The 19,790-nt window shown below is 36.4% G+C and overlaps 2 protein-coding genes across 7 annotated transcripts in view; one reads left to right on the top strand and one right to left on the bottom strand.

Annotated features, from left to right (window-relative positions):
- Positions 1-19,253, top strand: part of LOC115213368 (zinc finger protein 836-like) — a 30,928-nt gene extending 11,675 nt beyond the window's left edge. Inside the window, exon 3 of the mRNA XM_029782313.2 lies at positions 17,429-19,253. Within this exon, the coding sequence (XP_029638173.2) occupies positions 17,429-17,991 (563 nt within the window). The 3' untranslated portion in view covers positions 17,992-19,253. The remainder of the gene's footprint in view (positions 1-17,428) is intronic.
- Positions 363-13,846, bottom strand: LOC115213205 (zinc finger protein 91-like). 6 transcript variants are annotated; one of them, XM_036503823.1, is made up of 3 exons: positions 10,264-13,845; positions 1,693-2,256; positions 363-1,471 (listed from the first exon to the last, which is right to left on the bottom strand). In XM_036503823.1, exons 1-2 carry the CDS (start codon positions 12,991-12,993, stop codon positions 1,720-1,722), a joined length of 3,267 nt encoding a protein of 1,088 aa, XP_036359716.1. In that variant the 5' UTR covers positions 12,994-13,845; the 3' UTR covers positions 363-1,471; positions 1,693-1,719. The 6 variants fall into 6 exon arrangements, with proteins under 6 accessions (XP_036359716.1, XP_036359717.1, XP_036359719.1 ...); XM_036503824.1 differs by lacking the exon at positions 363-1,471 and having other exon boundaries at positions 1,567-1,838; positions 2,007-2,256; positions 10,264-13,846; XM_036503826.1 differs by lacking the exon at positions 363-1,471 and having other exon boundaries at positions 1,567-2,256; positions 10,264-11,612; positions 11,949-13,845.
- Positions 19,254-19,790: the final 537 nt, after the last annotated feature.

The following is a 19,790-nucleotide window of genomic DNA, read 5'->3' as shown; positions in this document are numbered from 1 at the left end:
GTAGAATCTGCAGATCCACAAGTTGAGTCTCATACCAAACTGAGTGCCAACTAAACATCTCAAGTTCTTGAAAATCTAAAAGATTATCATGAACTTGAGCTATATAATATAATAGCTACAGCAGCTGGTAGTACAACAGGGCTAAACCCATCTTATCAACTATGGCAAGTCAGTGACTATTATAGCTAAGGATAAGGGATTGATTTTTTATAAGGTATAAGGGTAGTCATTCATTTAATCTTTGCCTGTAATAACAGTACAACAGGTCTAAACCCATCTTATCAACTATGGCAAGTCAGTGACTATTATAGCTAAGGATAAGGGATTGATTTTTTATAAGGTATAAGGGTAGTCATTCATTTAATCTTTGCCTGTAATAACAGTACAACAGGTCTAAACCCATCTTATCAACTATGGCAAGTCAGTGACTATTATAGCTAAGGATAAGGGATTGATCTTTTTATAAGGTATAAGGGTAGTCATTCATTTAATCTTTGCCTGTAATATTGTACTTCTGGCAATAGTTATTCAAAATAATTCATAATGGCAAGAATGGAATTGGTCTTAACAGCAGGAATAAATAAACGTTGCTAGGCGGCCACTATGTAAGCATAGATAATATCATTGAACAAATGACTAAAAAATATCAAAATGTCCATTGGCCTGCAGAATTTTACTAGTGAAGTTATATGAGCATTATCACTAAAACCAAGCTACTTAAATGTCTCAACTGTCTCAGGTGTATAAGTTACTAGACCCACTATTTTTAGGCTCGTATAAGTTAAGTATGGAAGCAGTTTTATTAAACACTAGTTTCTCGTAGTGTTTTCTGTAGTAATCGATTCTGTAAAATAATATTTAACTGCCCCCGCCCCCCAAAATAATATCCAATAAATATTATAAGATTTTAATTTACACACAAATATAATTTTTAACAAATGTCACTAAAAAGATTTTACATGAATTCCCCAGTATTTTCTTGTTTTGTTTTATATGTCTGTTTACAAACAATGTTTTCGATAAATCATCTCAATTTCCTCCTATATATATTTAACATGGCTTTTAAAAGAGAAAATTTACCACAAATTTCACACCTGAGAAGTGTTTTTCCAGTCACAATACCAGATTGAACCTCTGTATAAAACTACGAATAGATCTTTTTCTGGCGTCTATTTGTGGTATACACACGAACACAAAATGTTTCCCATATTTCACACTTGTTTTCTTTAGTCTGTAGTCACCTGTGAATTAGAAGTGTTATGGTCGGTTACCACTGAATGAATTTCCGTATATTTCACACATTAGTACAGATTTTTGTTTGTGTACTCATTTGTCAACAAGTTTGTAATTCACAAATATTTTTAATGAAATGTTTCTCAAACAAGAACACATTTCTAGACTATAATATGAGAAGTCACAAAATATTTCATCATGCTAAATGTTTTTCTAAGCGTACTTGTTAGTATAGTATCGCTGAGGATACATCGAAGAGGCCAGAGAACAGAAGAAAGAAGACATGCACCCAACACCAGAGCTGAAGACACCTCCGAAAGGAGGGGCCCCGCCACGTCAAAACGGTAGAGGAGTAGGGACCGAAACCGGACGTGGTTCCTTCTGATGATGTCTTGAGCTAACTGGATCCTATAAAGGAGCTGTTGTGGTAGCAGACCACGAAACACGGTTGTAATTCCTTAGTTCCGATATGCAACAAAGCAATTTTTATGCTTCACAAATAAAAGACTTCCCTCTAGTTTGCATTTGTTTGTGTCTTTTTAAGTGACTCTTGGTGAGAAAAGATTTCCCACACATTTCACAATGATACGGCTTTTGTCCAGTGTGTCTACGTTTGTGAACGACAAGATTAGAATTATCAGAGAATGATTTACCACAGATTTCACAATGAAAAGGTCTTTCCCCACTGTGTATTATTTTGTGTCTTGTTAAATTACTCTTATCGACGAACGACTTGCCACAGATTTCACAATGATATGGTTTCTCCCCAGTATGACTACGTTTGTGAACTATAAGATGAGAATTAACATTGAATGATTTCCCACAGATTTCACAATGAAACGGGTTTTCCCCCGTATGAATAATTTTGTGCCTTTTTAAGAGGCTGCTAGTTATAAATGATTTTCCACAGGTTTCACAGTGGAAAGGTTTTTCACCAGTATGTATTTTTTTGTGTTTTGATAAATAACTATTATCGACAAAATATTTCCCACATATTTCACAGTGAAACGGTTTTTCTCCAGTGTGACTACGTATATGGATAATAAGATTCGAATTCTTCATGAAAGACTTTTCACAGACTTCACAGTTGAATAGTTTTTCTCCGTTGTGCATGGTTTTATGACTTGTTAAACTACTGTTTGAGGGGAAAGATTTCCCACATATTTCACAAAGATAAGGCTTTTCTCCCGTATGAATTCTTCTGTGTGTCTTTAAAATACTGTTATTAACGAAAGACTTCCCGCATATTTCACAGTGGAAGGGTTTTTCTCCGGTGTGACTACGTATATGAATAATAAGATGAGAATTCTGAATAAATGATTTACCACAAATTTCACAGTGAAACGATTTTTCCTTATTGTGTACTTTCTTGTGTGTGAAGACTTCTTGTTCTGAAGGGAATGTTTTCCTACAAATATCACAATGGTATTCACCAACATTCCTGTGTAATAATCTTTGTATAGTACATGTTTCACTATGTAAAGGTTTCTCACTGTTTTGTGTCTGCATGACTGAATCTACATTGTTTAAAACTGTCATGTTAGAAGAATCCAAATGATCAACGTCTTCCATATTAGTTCTCGAGGAATTCTTAAACAAAAACAACAACAAAAAAAAAACTACGAAATGTCTATTAAAATAATCTATTATGGTTCATAGATTTCATGATACTGTGTTTACATGATACAATTAAATTGACTGAGTTAATTACAATTAAGTAAGCAGTATCAGTGACAATGTTTCGCTCAACAAAATAAGACCGGTGACATAAGTTAAAAGTTCCTAACATAATTTAAAACATTCAAAATACCGTCAGTTATATTCAACTCATTATAAAACATGACACAACATAATATTTATTACGTATCAACGACAGAGGATCTGAAACCCTATAAAAGTATCAGCCAAATTCCTTTCAAATTGTGCCCTTGCGTCTTAAAAAATGTGATGGGGGTAGGAATAAAAGATTCGACAGAGTAGTTCTCGATAATAAAAATAAATGCAATAAATATGGTAGTTTGCCGGATCGCGTTCACTAGAGATCGAACAACTTCGTCTTGGCGTATATTTCATTCAAAATGAATAGCCACTAATTAAATTTAAATGTACAGTGATCTGATCAATGAGCATTCATGACCATACATCCATCCCCAACTACGTGTGTGTGTTTGTGTATATAATGGTTTCAAGGAAGCTATAAGATGTTGTACAAGCACTCGGCTCTGAGTGCACTGCTTCTTATAGCAGAAACAGGTGTAAGTTAATGAAGTAGATTATGTGCCCCTTGCTCCCTTGTCATTTAATAATTAACATTACACTCTGTACTCGTATCGAGTTCTAACAACTAGTTATTAGTATCGCTATGCTTAGGCGAAATTATCACATGCGCGCGCGCACACACAGAGTTATCTCAAAAATAATGAGGGGTTTTTATCTCTCAAACTAAGATACACAAAGTTCTTTCTTAATCTAAAATATATTCTCCATTTTTACAATGCTCTTCCATCTATCTGGTAGACTTGCAAAGCCACTCTTTCATAATTCACTTGTCCGTGACGAAAAATACTTCCCCAGTACTGTTCTGATCTCATTTACTGAATTCATACTTTTTCCATCCAAATGATTTTGGAGATTGCAGAATAAATCATATAAATCAGATGGGGCAATGTCCGGCGAATATGGTGGATGGGTCATTGTTTTCCCATTCAAACTGCTTCAGCCTTTGAAATGTCATTGTTGCTGTATATGGCCAAACATTATTCTGATGAAAGAACACCTTCCGTCTTGAAACCAAAGATGGTCATTTTTCATCTAGCACTGACTTAAACTGCTCAAGCTGCTCGCAGTAGATCTCCTTTGTTACCATTTGGTTTGAGTTTAAAAGTTCCAAGTGGACTAAACCTTTCATATCCCACTAACAACACCTTACTTGATTGAAGACCTTCTTTAGCATGGGGTGTCAGTGTTTCTCCTTTCCCTATTCACTGTCATTGGCACTTGACATTTCTATAGAGAACCCATTTCTCATTATCAGTCACTATTTGGTCCAAAAAAGTTTCATTCATGAGATGTGACAGCAATTAGACTCGGAAAATTTGTGAGGAACCCACTGACCCAATTTGCTGACTTTTCCGGTGGCATACAGATGTCGATGAATAGTTGAATGACCAAACCAAACTTCTCTGCTAGTTCTTCAACAGTTACAATGGGATTTTGTTCCACCAGGGTTTGCATGACTTACTTGTCAAGCTCTACAGAACTTCAATGAGATGAGGCTTATGTAGCATACAGGCTATAGTTTCTGGTTCAGAATTACTGGAACCACCATTGACACTGGCTTACGCTTACTGTTCGATCACCATATACTGCATATTCCTCACACTTTTCATTGCGTTGTTGCCTTTATTGAACTCATGAAGCAAAATATGCTGAATATGCTTCTTTGTCACTTCCATTATAGCTTTGAAAAATAACTTAAAATCGAACAAATTAAAAAACAATGAAAGAAGAAAAAGAACCAAAAGCTTATGTTACAATGAATAACAAAATGAAAATGAGAGAAGAAATGAAAGTTTTCTCAGCCCCACCTCTGAGTTATTTCATTTTTACCTTTGTTCATTTTTTTTTTGTACTTGGTGCCTTCCAAGATGTCGAAACCGTACTCCTTTAATAGTTGCATGTAATCCATGTTCCATGGTAACTTTTCAATGTCTAGTTCCACTTCCCACATTTTAAATCCGCCTTTACATTTAAAAAATTTTTCCTTCTGATCTTCATCTAGCAACAGGCAAGCAATGCCACCCTTGCACATTGTCGAATTTGCGAGTGTCGACCAATCTTAAATTTTTCCACGTTTTTATTTCTTCACACAGACCCTTATTGGTATTGTCATACATGATCGCATAGTTACTTTTTGGGGGAAGGTGGGGAGGGTGAACAGCCTGCTTCTGAATGTATTTGTTTGTGTGTTGGAGGGGGGGGGGTAGGATCGGTGTCTGTAGGAGCAGGTGGGAGGAAGAGGGTGTGGGTGGATTTTGGGTGGGGTGGGGTTCTGTATTTGTTTTACCTGGTTTCTTCCTTTTCTTGTCTGGTGTCTCCCATTCGCCTTCACTTTCTTCTTGTCAGTTCTTCCTTTCCCTTTTTGTCTTGTAGAGGGCAGTTTGCTCAAATGTGACCTTTCTGGCCACACTTGTAGCATCTGAGGGTCTTCCCTCTACTCTGACTACCATTTCTATATTGTCAAATGCTATTGTTTCTGGCAATTCTTCACTTATTTCTTTCATTCCTTGTATCACCATGTTTAAGGTTTGACCTTTCCAATTTCTTGTTTCTGTCTTAGTGGCCTGGAGAACCACTATCTCTTCCTCATTACTGAGCAAGACAGCAGCTACTATCCAGGCCATGTTGACTTCTGGGGGGATTCCCTCTACACTGACCCCTATAGAATGCCTTCCATGATATATCGGCAACATCACCACTTTGTCAGTTTTTAAGATTGTTGCCATGTTCAGACTTACTACAGTTGCATCCTTGAATCGAACTTCAATTGTTCCAAATTTGCTCCCTCTGGTTAGATACTTAATTTCATTCCAGACTGGCCTTAGTGCTTTCTCCACTTGATTTGTCATCATTACATCAAAATATAGAAGACAACTGGTGGTTTCTATGGGACAACCTGCTAAGGGCCACTGACCAGATCTGTGGATGGTGCAAAGTCCCCTCTCAACCCAAAATAAAGTGGTGGTGGAACAATGTTGTTGACAGGGCTATTAGAGAAAAGAAACAGGCTTGGAAGAACTAGAAGAATGGTGGTAGCAGGGAATTATATCAGATTGCCAGAAGGGAAGCTAGAAGGCAGGTTTATTTAGCCAGAGGGGAAGCAGAAAAGAAAAAATTTGCCAAAGTTCTGTGCCGTGAGGACCAAAGACTCGAGGTATTTCGTGTTGCAAGACAGTGTGTGAGAGAGAATCGTGATGTTGTAGGAGAGAAATGTGTTTGCATGGATGATGGTTCACTTGTGCTAAATGAAGCTGCAAATAGAGAGGTTTGGAGACGCCACTATGAAAGGTTGCTGAATAAAGAAAATGAATGGGAGAAAGTATGAAGACAGGGAAAGCCCCCGGCCCATCAGGAATTATTGCAGAGATGCTCAAAATATCTGGCAGTGTCGGCTATAGCCTAGTCACCCATATAGTTAACCAGGTGATACATGAAGGAGTCATACCCAATGACTGGTGTAGCAGCATAATAGTCAACTGCTACAAAGGTAAAGGTGATGCTTTAGATACAAATAATTACAGAGGTATCAAGCTGTTGGATCAGGTAATGAAGGTGACAGAGAGGGTCATAGCCCAACTAATTAGGGAGTTTGGTTTCGTGCCAGGGAAAAGCACCACTGATGCTATATTTCTGGTAAGACAGCTGCAGGAGAAATACCTAGCCAAAGATAAGCCCCTGTACCTGGCTTTCATTGACATGGAGAAAGCCTTTGACAGGGTCCCCCCCGATCCCTTATCTGGTGGTCAATGAGGAAACTAAGGATAGATGAATGGTTAGTGAGAGCCGTGCAAGCCATGTACAGGGACGCTGTCAGTCAGGTGAGGGCTGGCAATGAGTAAACTGAAGAATTCAGGGTAGAGGTAGGGGTCCACCAAGGTTCAGTCCTCAGCCCCCTCCTATTTATCATAGTCCTCCAGGCAATAATGGAGGAATTCAAGACAGGATGCCCCTGGGAGCTCCTCTAAGCTGATGACCTTGCTCTAATTGCTAAGTCACTATCAGAACTAGAGAAGTTTCAAGTGTGGAAACAAGGAGTAGAATCGAAGGGCCTTAGAGTCAAGATATTTTCAAATGGTTGTGTTAATTTGGAAATATTGATAACAATTCCAGCAACAGTAGGTTCAAGAGAAACCTTTGTCAGGTGTCTCAAACTTAACTTGTTGCTTTGATATGTCTGTGTATTAAATCAAGAATTGATAGAGAAATTGACTTTAATAGGGCTATAAGAAATTTTGCAGGTGAAAATGCCAGAAAAGCTAATTTCATTATTGTTATAGGGAATAAGAGATAGCCTGAGAATAGCCATCATGTTCAATTATGCTTCCGTAATCACACACCCAAAGCTGTCTTTGTTCGTATTTTATGAAATCTATATTTTTCAATAAATAGAGAAAAACTACAAGTTTAAAAATGTTATCATTATCTTTACTGAGATGATCTGAGGGTTGAAGTCCACTTGGATCTTAAATCCTAAATTTTGATGAGCCTCCACCTCTCCCTCTTCTCTTAGGAACCAATCACACCTCATTAAAATACTTTTACACATAAATCCTTTATGTGTAAGAACTGATTAAAATAGCACAAAATTAAATGTATCACCACTCCCTCTTGCAAACCACTAGAAAACATCAAATACCACACTAAATAAAAATCCCAAACAAGATGTGAATTTTAGACACTAGAGAAACTCACCATAGAAAGACATCTGAAATTCCCTCCCCCTTTTCTTTTTCTTTTATTTAACTCCCACTTAAAATTGCCATTCTTACTTTGAAGATCAACATACTCAAACAATGGAACACACATTTAATTATTTCTTTGTTATTAACCACTGTAGTCAACTAATGACATTTACTCTCAGCGCAGATATGGAAGAGGTTGTGAAAGGCATCAACACCTCATGGCAAATAGACCATAAAGTGGTCTGTGTATCATAACCAGCAATGAAATCCTAAAAGCTAAGAAAGAACTGGCCACACAATATTTGACATTGTATCTGTGTGAGAAATTATTCTAGAAGAGTAGGATATTAATGTAGTGATATACACATCCACAGCAAACAAAATGAGTGAATGTGACCTGCTGATAATAGTGTGAAAATGTACTGACAAATATATACCTCAGTCATATAAATTATGCTTGACAACTGATGTTGGTTTGTTTACATCCCTGTAACTTAGCAGCTTGGAAAATGAGACCAATAGAATAAATATCAAACTTACAAATAAGTACTGGGGTGGTTTGTTTTACTAAAGACCCTCCTAGATTGTGCCCCAGCAAGTTTTAAATGATAGTACATCAGAATGGAATGCCATGAATATTTTGCGCTAAGAATTTGGTAGAATCTAGATCCACACTGAGAATATGTCTCATTTCATACTGAATGAACTTGAGATAATAAAACAGCTACAATAGCAGTGGATTGTAAATCCTCACCAAAGTACAGCAGTTATGAACTCGTCTTCCTCTTCTGCTACTACAATTTATTTACTGTTATAGCTTGGAGTAGCTATGAAATGGTATCTTTATATGGTTAAAAGATAACAGTCTCTCAGACTGAATCTTTGTTTGTGATACAGCAGTCCTAGCAATATTTATTCAAAATAATTGAGAATGGTGTTAGCAGAATTGACCTTAACGCCAGCGACAAATAAAGAAAAATGTGTAGGCAAGAAACCACCATCTAAGCATGTGTAACAGTATAAACCAGCAAAATATTGGTTTCAAATTTTGACACAAGGCAGCAAGTTTGGGGAGGGGATGTTAATTAGATTGACCCCTGTACTCAACTGGTACTTATTTCATTGACCCCAAAAGGAAGAAAGGCAAAGTCAACCTCAGCGAAATTCTAAGCATTTTACCTGGCCTGCTAACAATTCTGCTTGCTCGCTGCCCTAAACCAGCAAAATATTGGAAATATCAAAATGTTCTGCAAAATTCTAATCAAGATGATCACTATTATTATGTTCAAGCTACTGAAATGTTCTGACTACCTCATGTGTTACCAAGATGTGGAAGCCACTATCTTTAGGTTTGTACAAGTTATGTGTAGCGACAGGGTTATCAAAAATGTTGTTGTCTTTTATGGTAAATTGTGTTAAAACAACTAATTCAACTGTCCAAAAAATAATATCCAACAAATATTACAGTAAAATGATTTTAATTTACATGTAAAAATAAATATTCTTTTCTACTCTAGGCACAAGGCCCAAAATTTTGGGGGAGGGGGGGCCAGTTGATTAGATTGACACCAGTATGCAATTGGTACTTAATTTACTGACCCTGAAAGGATGAAAGGAAAAGTTGACCTTGGCGGAATTTGAATTCAGAACAGAAAGAAAGACAAAATACTGCTAAGCATTTCGCCTGGCATGCTAACGTTTCTGCCAACTCGCTGCCTTATGTAAAAATATTTCTTTTTTTATTGCCCACAGGGGGCTAAACATAGAAGGGGACAAACAAAGGGATTCAGTCGATTACATTGACCCCAGTGCGTAACTGGTACTTATTTAATCGACCCCAAAAAGATGAAAAGCAAAGCTGACCTTGGCAGAATTTGAACTCAGAACCTAACGGCAGATGAAATAAATGTAAAAATAAATATCAGTAAGATTTTACATGAATCTCTCAGTAGTTTGTTTTCTTTTTAACATTTATTTATAGACATTGTTTTTAATACATCATCACTATAGTATTATCCTCCAGTTTATATGTTTATGTTTAACATGACTTTTGAATAATTTACCACAAATTTCACATCTGTAAAGTGTTTTTCCACTTGTAATTTTGATTGAGCAAGGAACTTAATTTACAAATATCTATGAATAGATCTTCAATGTGTGTTTATAAATTACAAGACCTAAGACACAGAGAGAATGATTTTCAACATATTTCAACTTATATTTTCTCTAGTTTGTATTTATCTCTGAATCAGAAGTGTAGACTTAATTTAGACTAAATGAATTATTATATATTTCACATTAATACAAATCTTTTTCTAGTATGTATTCATTTGTCAAGTTTATAAGCATTTTCCAAATATTTTTAATGGAAAGATTTCCCTTAAACAAAAACACATTACTCGACTAAAATATGAAAATTCAAATAAATTTGACATATTTCATTGCCCTAAATATTTTTCTAGGTGTTTTTGGTGGATTTTAAGTTTAGATTTGACAAAAAATGGGTTTGTTACATTTCAGTTAAGATTTCCACCCTAGTGGAAATTTCACAGCAAATTTATAACCCAGAATGTGTTCTTTTGTGTCTGTTTAAATCACTATTACTGACAAAAGATTTTCCACATATTTCACAGGGACATTTTCTTTCTCCCGTGTGTACTCGTTCGTGTCTGTGTAAATTGCTGTTATTGGTAAACGATTTTCCACATAATTCACATGGATATGGTTTTTCTCCAGTGTGAATTCGTTTATGACCTGTTAAATCACTATTATCAACAAAAGATTTTCCACAGGTTTCACATTGAAATGGTTGTTCTCCAGTGTGTCTACGTTTGTGAACTACAAGACTAGACTTAACAGAGAATGATTTTCCACAGATTTCACAGGGATAAGGTTTTTCCCCAGTATGTACTCTTTTGTGCCTTTTCATAAGACTAGTACTGGCAAAAGCTTTTCCGCATATTTCACAATGATAAGGTTTTTCACCAGTGTGACTAAATTTGTGGATAGCAAGATGAGAATTCTGAATAAAGGATTTCCCACATGTTTCACAATGAAATGGTCTTTTTGTAAGGTGCATAAGTTTGTGTCTTTTTCTACTGCTATTAGTGAGAAATAATTTTCCACACAGTTCACAGTGAAACACTATTTTTCCATTGTGTTTGCTTTTATGTCTGCGTAAAAAACTATCACTGACAAAATATTTTCCACAAATTTCACAGTGATATGGTTTCCCTCCAGAATGCATGCTTTTATGTCTGTTTAAATCACTACTATTGACAAAAGATTTTCCACATATTTGACAAGGATAGGATTTTTTCCCAAAGTGTATACTTTTGTGTCTGTTTAAATTACCAATACTGACAAAGGATTTCTCACATATTTCACACTTAGAAGGGTTTTTCCCAGAGTGTATGCTTTTGTGTCTGTTTAAATCACTACTGCTGACAAAAGATTTTCCACATATTTTGCAATGATAGGCTTTTTCTCCTGTGTGACTACGTTTGTGAGTAACAACATTAAAATCATTAGTGAATGATTTTCCACATATTTCACAGTAATATGGTTTCTCTCCAGAATGCGTTCGTTTATGTCTGTTTAAATCACTATTACTGACAAAAGATTTTCCACATATTTCACAGGGACATTTTCTCTCTCCAACGTGTATTCGTTCATGTCTGTGTAAATTGCTGTTATTGGTAAACGATTTTCCACATAATTCACATGGATATGGTTTTTCTCCAGTGTGAATTCGTTTATGACCTGTTAAATCAGTGTTATCAACAAAAGATTTTCCGCAAATTTCACAATGAAATGGTTGTTCTCCAGTGTGTCTACGTTTGTGAACTACAAGACTAGACTTAACAGAGAATGATTTTCCACAGATTTCACAGGGATAAGGTTTTTCCCCAGTATGTACTCTTTTGTGCCTTTTCATAAGACTAGTACTGGCAAAAGCTTTCCCGCATATTTCACAATGATAAGGTTTTTCACCAGTGTGACTAAATTTGTGGGTAACGAGATGAGCATTTTGAATAAAAGATTTCCCACATATATCGCAGCAAAACGGTTTTTCTGTAAGGTGTATTCGTTTGTGTCTTTTTTTATCGTAAAATGTGACAAATGATTTCTCACATATTTCACAAGAGTAAGCCTTTTCTCTACTGTGACTGAGTTTGTGGATAATAAATCTTGTATTATCAGTGTAAGATTTTCCACATATTCCACAGTGGTACAGGCTTTTTCTAGCGTGTATTTTCTTGTGCCTGTTCAAATCACCCACACTCACAAAATATTTTCCACAAATTTCACAGTGATATGGTTTCTCTCCACTATGCAAGCTTTTATGTCTGTTTAAATCACTATTATTGACAAAAGATTTTCCACATATTTGACAAGGATAGGATTTTTTCCCAAAGTGTATACTTTTGTGTCTGTTTAAATTACCAATACTGACAAAGGATTTTCCACATATTCCACAATCAAAAAGTTTTTCCTCAGAGTGTATGCTTTTGTGTCTGTTTAAATCACTACTGTTGACAAAAGATTTTCCACATATTTTGCAATGATAGGCTTTTTCTCCTGTGTGACTACGTTTGTGAGTAACAACATTAAAATCATTAGTGAATGATTTTCCACATATTTCACAGTGATATGGTTTTTCTCCAGAATGCGTTCTTTTGTGTCTGTTTAAATCACTATTACTGACAAAAGATTTTCCACATATTTCACAGGAACATTTTCTTTCCCCCATGTGTATCCGTTCGTGTCTGTGTAAATTGCTGTTATTGGTAAACGATTTTCCACATAATTCACATAGGTATGGTTTTTCTCCAGTGTGAATTCGTTTATGACCTGTTAAATCACTATTATCAACAAAAGATTTTCCACAAATTTCACAATGAAATGGTTGTTCACCAGTGTGTCTACGTTTGTGAACTACAAGACTAGACTTAACAGAGAATGATTTGCCACATATATCACAGGGATAGGAATTTTCTTCCGTATGTATACCTTTATGTCTTGTCATAGAACGCTTATTGACAAAATATTTTCTGCACGTTTCACATTGGTAAGATTTTTCATTGTGTATCTTTTTGTGTATGATGACTTCCTGTTCTAAAGAGAATCTTTTCTTACAAATCTCACAACAATATTCAGTAATGTTTTTGTGTAACGATCTTTGTTTAGTAAATGTTTCACTATGTAAAATTTTCTCACTGTTGTATGTCCTTGTATCTGAATCCATAGCATTTAAAATTGCTGTATTTGAAGTGTCTAAGTGATCAACGTCTTCCATATTATAAATTCACAAGGAATTCTGAAAAACTGAGAAATGTGTGTGAATACAATCTATTATGGTTAAAAACATTTTTCTAGAGAGTTTATACAATATAAATCAATTCACTGAACAAAACATTAGGATATTAAGTAGACGGTGTCAATAACAATGTTTCCCTCGTCAAAATGACACCGGTGACATGCTAAAAGTCCCTAACATAATTTAATTCAGAAACACCTTCAATTTATATCAAACGCATGAAGAAATTTAATAAAATCATCCAAGATTACTATTACTTATCAACGGGGTGGGGGCTTTAGGAATGAACTTAATATGCTAGAATAGATTTACGGACAGAATTTTTTAAATATTTTTTTCTTTCTTCGGTACTAAAAAATCACACGCTGAAAGACATATTTGACAATGTATAAATAAAAACCGGATGATGATGGTAAGAAAGTCTTTTACCATAGGTCTGTTGAAATTTCTATTGAATTGGAGTTATTCGACTGCCATAAAAAGCTAGACATTTTGTCCCTAGGTAAGTGGTAGGTGCCTCATCTGGGATGTCAGTCTGTGACCCCTTTGCTCCCTCTCACATCCTGGATGCTGCGGTAAATGGGAGGCTCACTGCTTCCGTAGCAAAACGGAATAAAATACTTAAGTATCGGGACCTGTTAATGAACCATTTTTTCCAGTCTGTAATGAAGTTCTAACGGCGAAGTTCTTGTAGTTGGCGACTCACGCTTAGCTTTACCAACGTCTTGGCCTCGCCATCACCCGTAGTAATGCTGCGCGCGTGCTAGCTTGCTTCTGTATGTTCCGTTGAACCTTGTGGTGTGCGACCGACTGAAGCATTTGGCTCTGCATTGATGTTTTTTTTCTCTCTCATTTTCCCCCTCTCCGTTTTCTTCTCAGCTACGTTTGTATGAATAAACGAGTGTATCTGAAGCATGTTTACTTCATGGAACCACCATAATCGTTCATGCTTCATTTTTCACTTTTTTTTTTGCGTAACTCTAACCCTAAAACCCCAACCCTAACCCTAACTCTAAAACCCTAGCCCTAAAACCTTAAAGCTAAAACCAGTACAAATGCACGAACGCTGTCATAAATAACAGCAACAAACGAAATATACACTGCCGATAGTTGTTGTTGACAAACAATGGCAGTAATTTTATTCAGCTGATTACATGTCATTGATTGGTTGAAATTACCGAAATATGACAACTTTAACAAAAAATAACTTCTAAAATAAAGAATTTTCTCAACAAAGCCTAGAGTAAAAGATGTTTTATGTGACACATTCTACAAGTATACGAAGTTTGAAAGTGTTTAGTTACAAAAAATTATTTTAAAATGTGTCGGTCAAAAGGTAAAGATCCTAAATAATAAATAAAAAATGTGAAAACAACAAAAAAATATTCTGTAATGCAAATCATCATTTAACATCGGTTTTCCATGCTAGCCTGGGTTGACGGTTCGACCGGGGTCTGGGAATCCAGGAGGCTGCACCAGGCTCCAGTCTGATCTGGCAGTGTTTCTACAGCTGGATGCCCTTCCTAATGCCAACCACTCCGTGAGTGTATTGGGTGCTTTTTACATGCCACCAGCAAATGGGCCAGAGGAGGCTGATAACGCCCACAATCAGTTGGTGCCTTTTATGTGCCACCGGCACGGACGTCAGTCAAGGCGGCGCTGGCATCGGCCACGTTCGGATCTTAATCGAAGATACGAGCTCTGGGAAGAAAAACACTAGAGATGCTGAGAGCATCAACATATATCTGCGTATCATCAGTTATGATATCCCCAATCCTTAACTCAATAGGTGTTGATAACAAATTGAGTGTCTGATCATTGGAACATGTCCCTTCCACAGAAAACGAAAGAGAAAGTGTTTTAGTCTAGTGTGAAATGGTGCAAGGCACTGCTGTCAAGGCGGTAATATATATAGTGATAATATATGTAATGATAAGTATACTTCTGTTTTGGGTTGTCTCCAATGAATGATTTAATTAAGTTGGTATCGATGAATGCACTTTCCGCTTGAGAAGTGTGAAAAACAACCTGCGGATGAGATCCAGTTTTACAAAAATGTCTGAGTGGTTAGTGTTTTGCTGACATCAACAATAATTGAACAAATTGCGCTCGTATTGATACAGTGATCACTGTCAGAGATCCGATCTCGAACACAAACCCTGATTGTTGAAACTTAGCAATCTGGATTCAAATCATAGATGTTTTGGGACTGCCGACTATTCCTGCTACATACATAATGGGGGCGATTTATGCGTTCGTCTTTTGTCCTGACCCTTTAGGGATAGCTTTCTCTAAAATTTACTTATTCACCTCTTTTGTTTCGGTTCTTTCTCAGCAGTATCACTGTTCTTCAACCCACAGAATTAGAAATTTTTCCTTTCTGCTGCTAGTTACGGTAGATATCTGCCAAGCAGCCTCCAAAACAAGACAGGCTTATAAAAGTAAAACTCGTAGGGCAGACTATCAAAACCACAGGCCCTCCGTGCAGCCAGTCATAACTTCCCGTATTTCTACGGGTGTTATTGGCTTTTTGCAACAATCTGCACCCCTTACCTAGCAGGCCGTTGATGTGGACACTGAAATCACATTCCTGTTCACCATTCATCTCAATCCGTCGAGCGAAATACTGCTGATAAGCCATACACATTTGCTCGAGCTCAAGTAGCATATACCCATTATGATCCATCAAAGACCATAATGGGTATATGCTACGTTGCACTTCTCTCATTTGGGTCCATTCAGCTTTTTCGCCCCCTCGTGCCTTAGTGCACTAGTTAAAAAGTAATTAAAATGATACTGAAAACTTGTTTTAAAGTATCATTAAACTAAAAAAGTTCAGCGAAATATTTTTCGAAACATGAAATTCAGAGAACATTTTACAAGGGAAGAGGAGTTAGGTCCCTTGAAAGTTCCTTCAATAATTTTGCTTGTATTTCGACATGCGTAAATTGATTATAAAAAATAAAGCAGTGTCAAAAATTTTACCGGAAAGATAATTTAATGTTGTTTTTATCTGTAGCAATTATTGTGCCTTTTATCACTATGTTTTGCTAATTTTGTCTTCATCTGTTAGTTTGTTTTCAACTTCCGGTCAGCCATGCCATGCTGTTGTCACATTTTTGGTATTGACTCGGGTTTAAACATTATACACTACGTAGTTTCAGCATATATGTATATATATATATATATGATATAGAAGTGACATGTATAACAACCTAGGTGTATTCAAGGAGAGACAGAAAGAAGACAGCGGAGCGGTATGTTAAGGTAAGATAGCTTGCGACTTTTAAGTATGTTTCAATAATGTTACCTTGTGAATAAATACATAGACCGCATAACCCTCTTTGCATACGAGGGAGGCAGGTCCCTAACCTGGGACGCGACGTGCTGCGACACGTTCTCCGGCTCCAATCTTGCTGCATCGGTCGCAAACCCAGGTATCGCCGCCTGTAACATAGAGGAGTGAATAGTAAATAAATACAGGAGCCTGACCGACCGGCTGCTATCAGTTTTTGCGAGTCACTATCGAGACCTCAGGTGTTCTCGACCCTGCACTGCCGATTTCCTCTGAAAAATCGAGATGACTGCCGCCCATCTGGGAACTGAGTACTGCGAAGTTGGGATAGTTGCTGCAGCGAGTGTCACTTGCCAATCTCAGCGGCAACGCCTTTGCAATCGTGTGCGAGGTGCGGCTAAACATGCCATTGGTCCGGAGTGTAGAACCCGTTTCTCACTCCACCCTTTCTTCTGCTGCTTAATTCCCCCACCTCCCTTTTTCCTTTTCCTTGGTGAGGTAGTGAATAATTTAATCTTTAATACTTTTAATGTTCTCTTCCTTCTTTTTCTTCTTGTAAAAATATGTTAATAAAATATCAAACATCGTTGTTAGGTAAAAAGAAAATATCATTGTATGAATTAGAATGTTTGTGACAGTAGTGGTGAGTAACGTAGCTATAAATGAAACTTACAACCAAATTCTGACTATCAGTTTGGTCATAATAAAGATTTTACTCTTCTTCCTGTGAATATATATCAATTGGTGCTCCAGTACATGGAAGTATACAGTGTGCATGTATTCGTGTTTAATTTACTGAAGGAGTCTGGAAAATCATCTATGCTTTATTCACTGTTAAATGACTCTAAATTGTGAATATTTCGCGTTAGTATATATATATTTTTTATTATTCTTGCAGTTTCATTAACTCCATATTAAGATTGATCTTGTTGTATTTCAGGAATTATTTTTATTTTCAAAACTGAATTTCAAAAGGAAGATGTCACACTGACTAAAGAATGCCAACATTGAACTTAAAACACCTACTTTGAAAATTGTGACAGGTCATTTGCTCAAGGTATACGAGATTAATATAAAAGCAATTTTTAGAATTGTTGATACACGCTGTTATGCTATTGTGAACGTCCAGGGAATTATTGTTAAAAGAGAAAATTATGCATCCTGGAGATAAATTATACTGCTGTGATATTTGTGATAAAACATTCTCTAACAACAGTAATTTAAGGAGGCATAAACGAACTCATACTGGGGAGAAACCATACGACTGTGAATTTTGTGGGAAAGAATTTTCATCTAATTTCAATTTAAAGAAACATAAAACTATTCACACTGGAGATAGACCGTATCGCTGTGAAGTATGTGGTAAAAGTTATTCATGCAATGTACATTTGAAGAGACATGAAATGGTTCACTCAGAAGAGAGACCTTATTACTGTGATATTTGTGGTAAAACATTTGCAAGTAGTAGTGACATAACAAGACATAAAATAGTTCATACAAAGGAGAAACTATTCCAGTGTGAAATTTGTGGTAAAACTTTCTCATATAATGGTGATTTGAAACAACATAAAATGGTTCACACTGGGGAGAGACCATACCGCTGTGACATATGTGGTAAAGCATTCTCTAGAAGATATGGTGTAACTAGGCATAAAATGGTTCACATTCGAGAAAATCCATAGTTATGGACTATTATAGTTATTGGTATCTGTCCATGAGAAGAAGAATGAAATGAGATTTGATGTTTATTTCTTTCTGTGGCATTTACAGAATCCATGTTGATTAGCTACAACCAAGAATTGAAACCCAGGCTTCAAATTCCATTTGATGAACAGCTAGAGATCTTGTAAGATTGTTTACATTTTCTGTCATGTGGTTCCTAAGGGAGAGAAATTCCACCTTTGTGAAATCTTTCATAAACGATTTTAAAGAAAATGATGACTCAATTAAACATTTTAAAAATTAAGTTATTCATCCTCACCAACACCACCACCACCAATCAAATGTGGCTGATGTTCTAGCTAGAACATCTGGAGGGAAAATCTTGGTGGAGAGAGAATGGTTCTAATGTTTGCAATAGATGAATTGTGCTAAGAGCAACCAGTGAGTAGGTTTTGTTAAATCTGATGATGCGTTGGAGCTACAGCCTATGGAAATGATTTACAGTGAAAATACAATCTAGCAGCATTGTTTTATTGACAGGAAAACATTTCCTGAATATATTGATTCTAGGAATTGAGCTAAACAAGATATCGTTATATTGGGAAAATTTATTTTTTAAGAAATTCATTCATATTTAACATAAATTGCTTCAGACTGAGAAGATGGCATGCTTTGTTGTCCAAAAATATTATGTTGAACAATGATAGGAAAAAGTCATTTTTATGACATGTACAAATCCTAGCATTGGAGAGTGGACATTAAACATTACAAATAAATAGACTGGATCTTTTTGGTTTGAACGGCAGTTTTTAACAATTTCTAGGTAGCTAAAAAATTTTAAACTCCGTATACTGGTAGAATGTGTTTATAAAACACCTTTTTCTCTTGGCTTTATTGAGAAAATTTTATAGAAAAGATCCTTAGTAATAAAAGAAACCATACATCAAAAATCTTGCAAAACAGATATATAAACATAACAACGTGAGCCCTAGTCAGACTAGCAAGACGCTGAAGGACACTGTATTCAGTTGCCTATGGAAAACCATGACGACTCAACAGCTTCAGTTTATTAAACAATGTGTCTCCTCCAAAATATGCATTAACAGAGTCACATCCAATGTTGAACAGCTTGATCTCACCAAAGACCAAGCTGAAATGCTAAAAAGAACGCTGATGGCGAATATTAAAAACAAAATATACAAAGAACTAAGCAAGCAAGAAAAACGCAAACGCATATTCATCACCATCATCATCATCATCGTTTAACGTCCGTTTTCCATGCTAGCATGGGTTGGATGGTTCAACTGGGGTCTGGGAAGCCAGAAGGCTGCATCAGGCCCAGTCTGATTTGGCAGTGTTTCTACAGCTGGATGCCCTTCCTAACGCCAACCACTCTGTGAGTGTAGTGAGTGCTTTTTATGTGCCACTAGCACGGGGGCCAGACGAGGCTAGCAAACGGCCACGATTGGATGGTGCTTTTTACGTGCCACCAGCACGGGGGCCAGACGAGGCTGGCAACGCCCACAATCGGATGGTGCTTTTTACGTGCCACCAAAATTAGAAACATCACCACACGAACAGAGAGAACCACATTTATAGATATAATACATGCAGAGAACAAACATATTATACACCAGTACAATAGACAATTTAAAAAGAAATTGTTGTGGTTAAAACATAAACAATATTATAAACTCGCAAAAGAAGAGAAACAGAGGTATCCAGATATAATAAACGGAATTATTACAGCAGATGTCCCACTACCAGCAGAATTCAGCAAGGACAATGAAGCGAACATCTATGGGGGACTAACAACGGA

This window comes from Octopus sinensis, linkage group LG6 (genome assembly GCF_006345805.1).
Source record: "Octopus sinensis linkage group LG6, ASM634580v1, whole genome shotgun sequence".
Lineage (NCBI taxonomy): Eukaryota > Metazoa > Mollusca > Cephalopoda > Octopoda > Octopodidae > Octopus > Octopus sinensis.
The sequence above is the reverse complement of the archived record's forward strand: the minus strand, read 5'-3'. Positions and strand labels throughout refer to the sequence as shown.

Coding starts and splice junctions, on each gene's coding strand:
- LOC115213205 (XM_036503823.1), bottom strand. CDS start 12,993: ATGGAAGACGTTGATCACTTAGACACTTCAAATACAGCAATTTTAAAT. Junction 2,257..10,263: donor ACAGACACAAAAGAACACAT/TCTGGGTTATAA, acceptor ATACGTAGTCAC/ACTGGAGAAAAACCGTTTCA.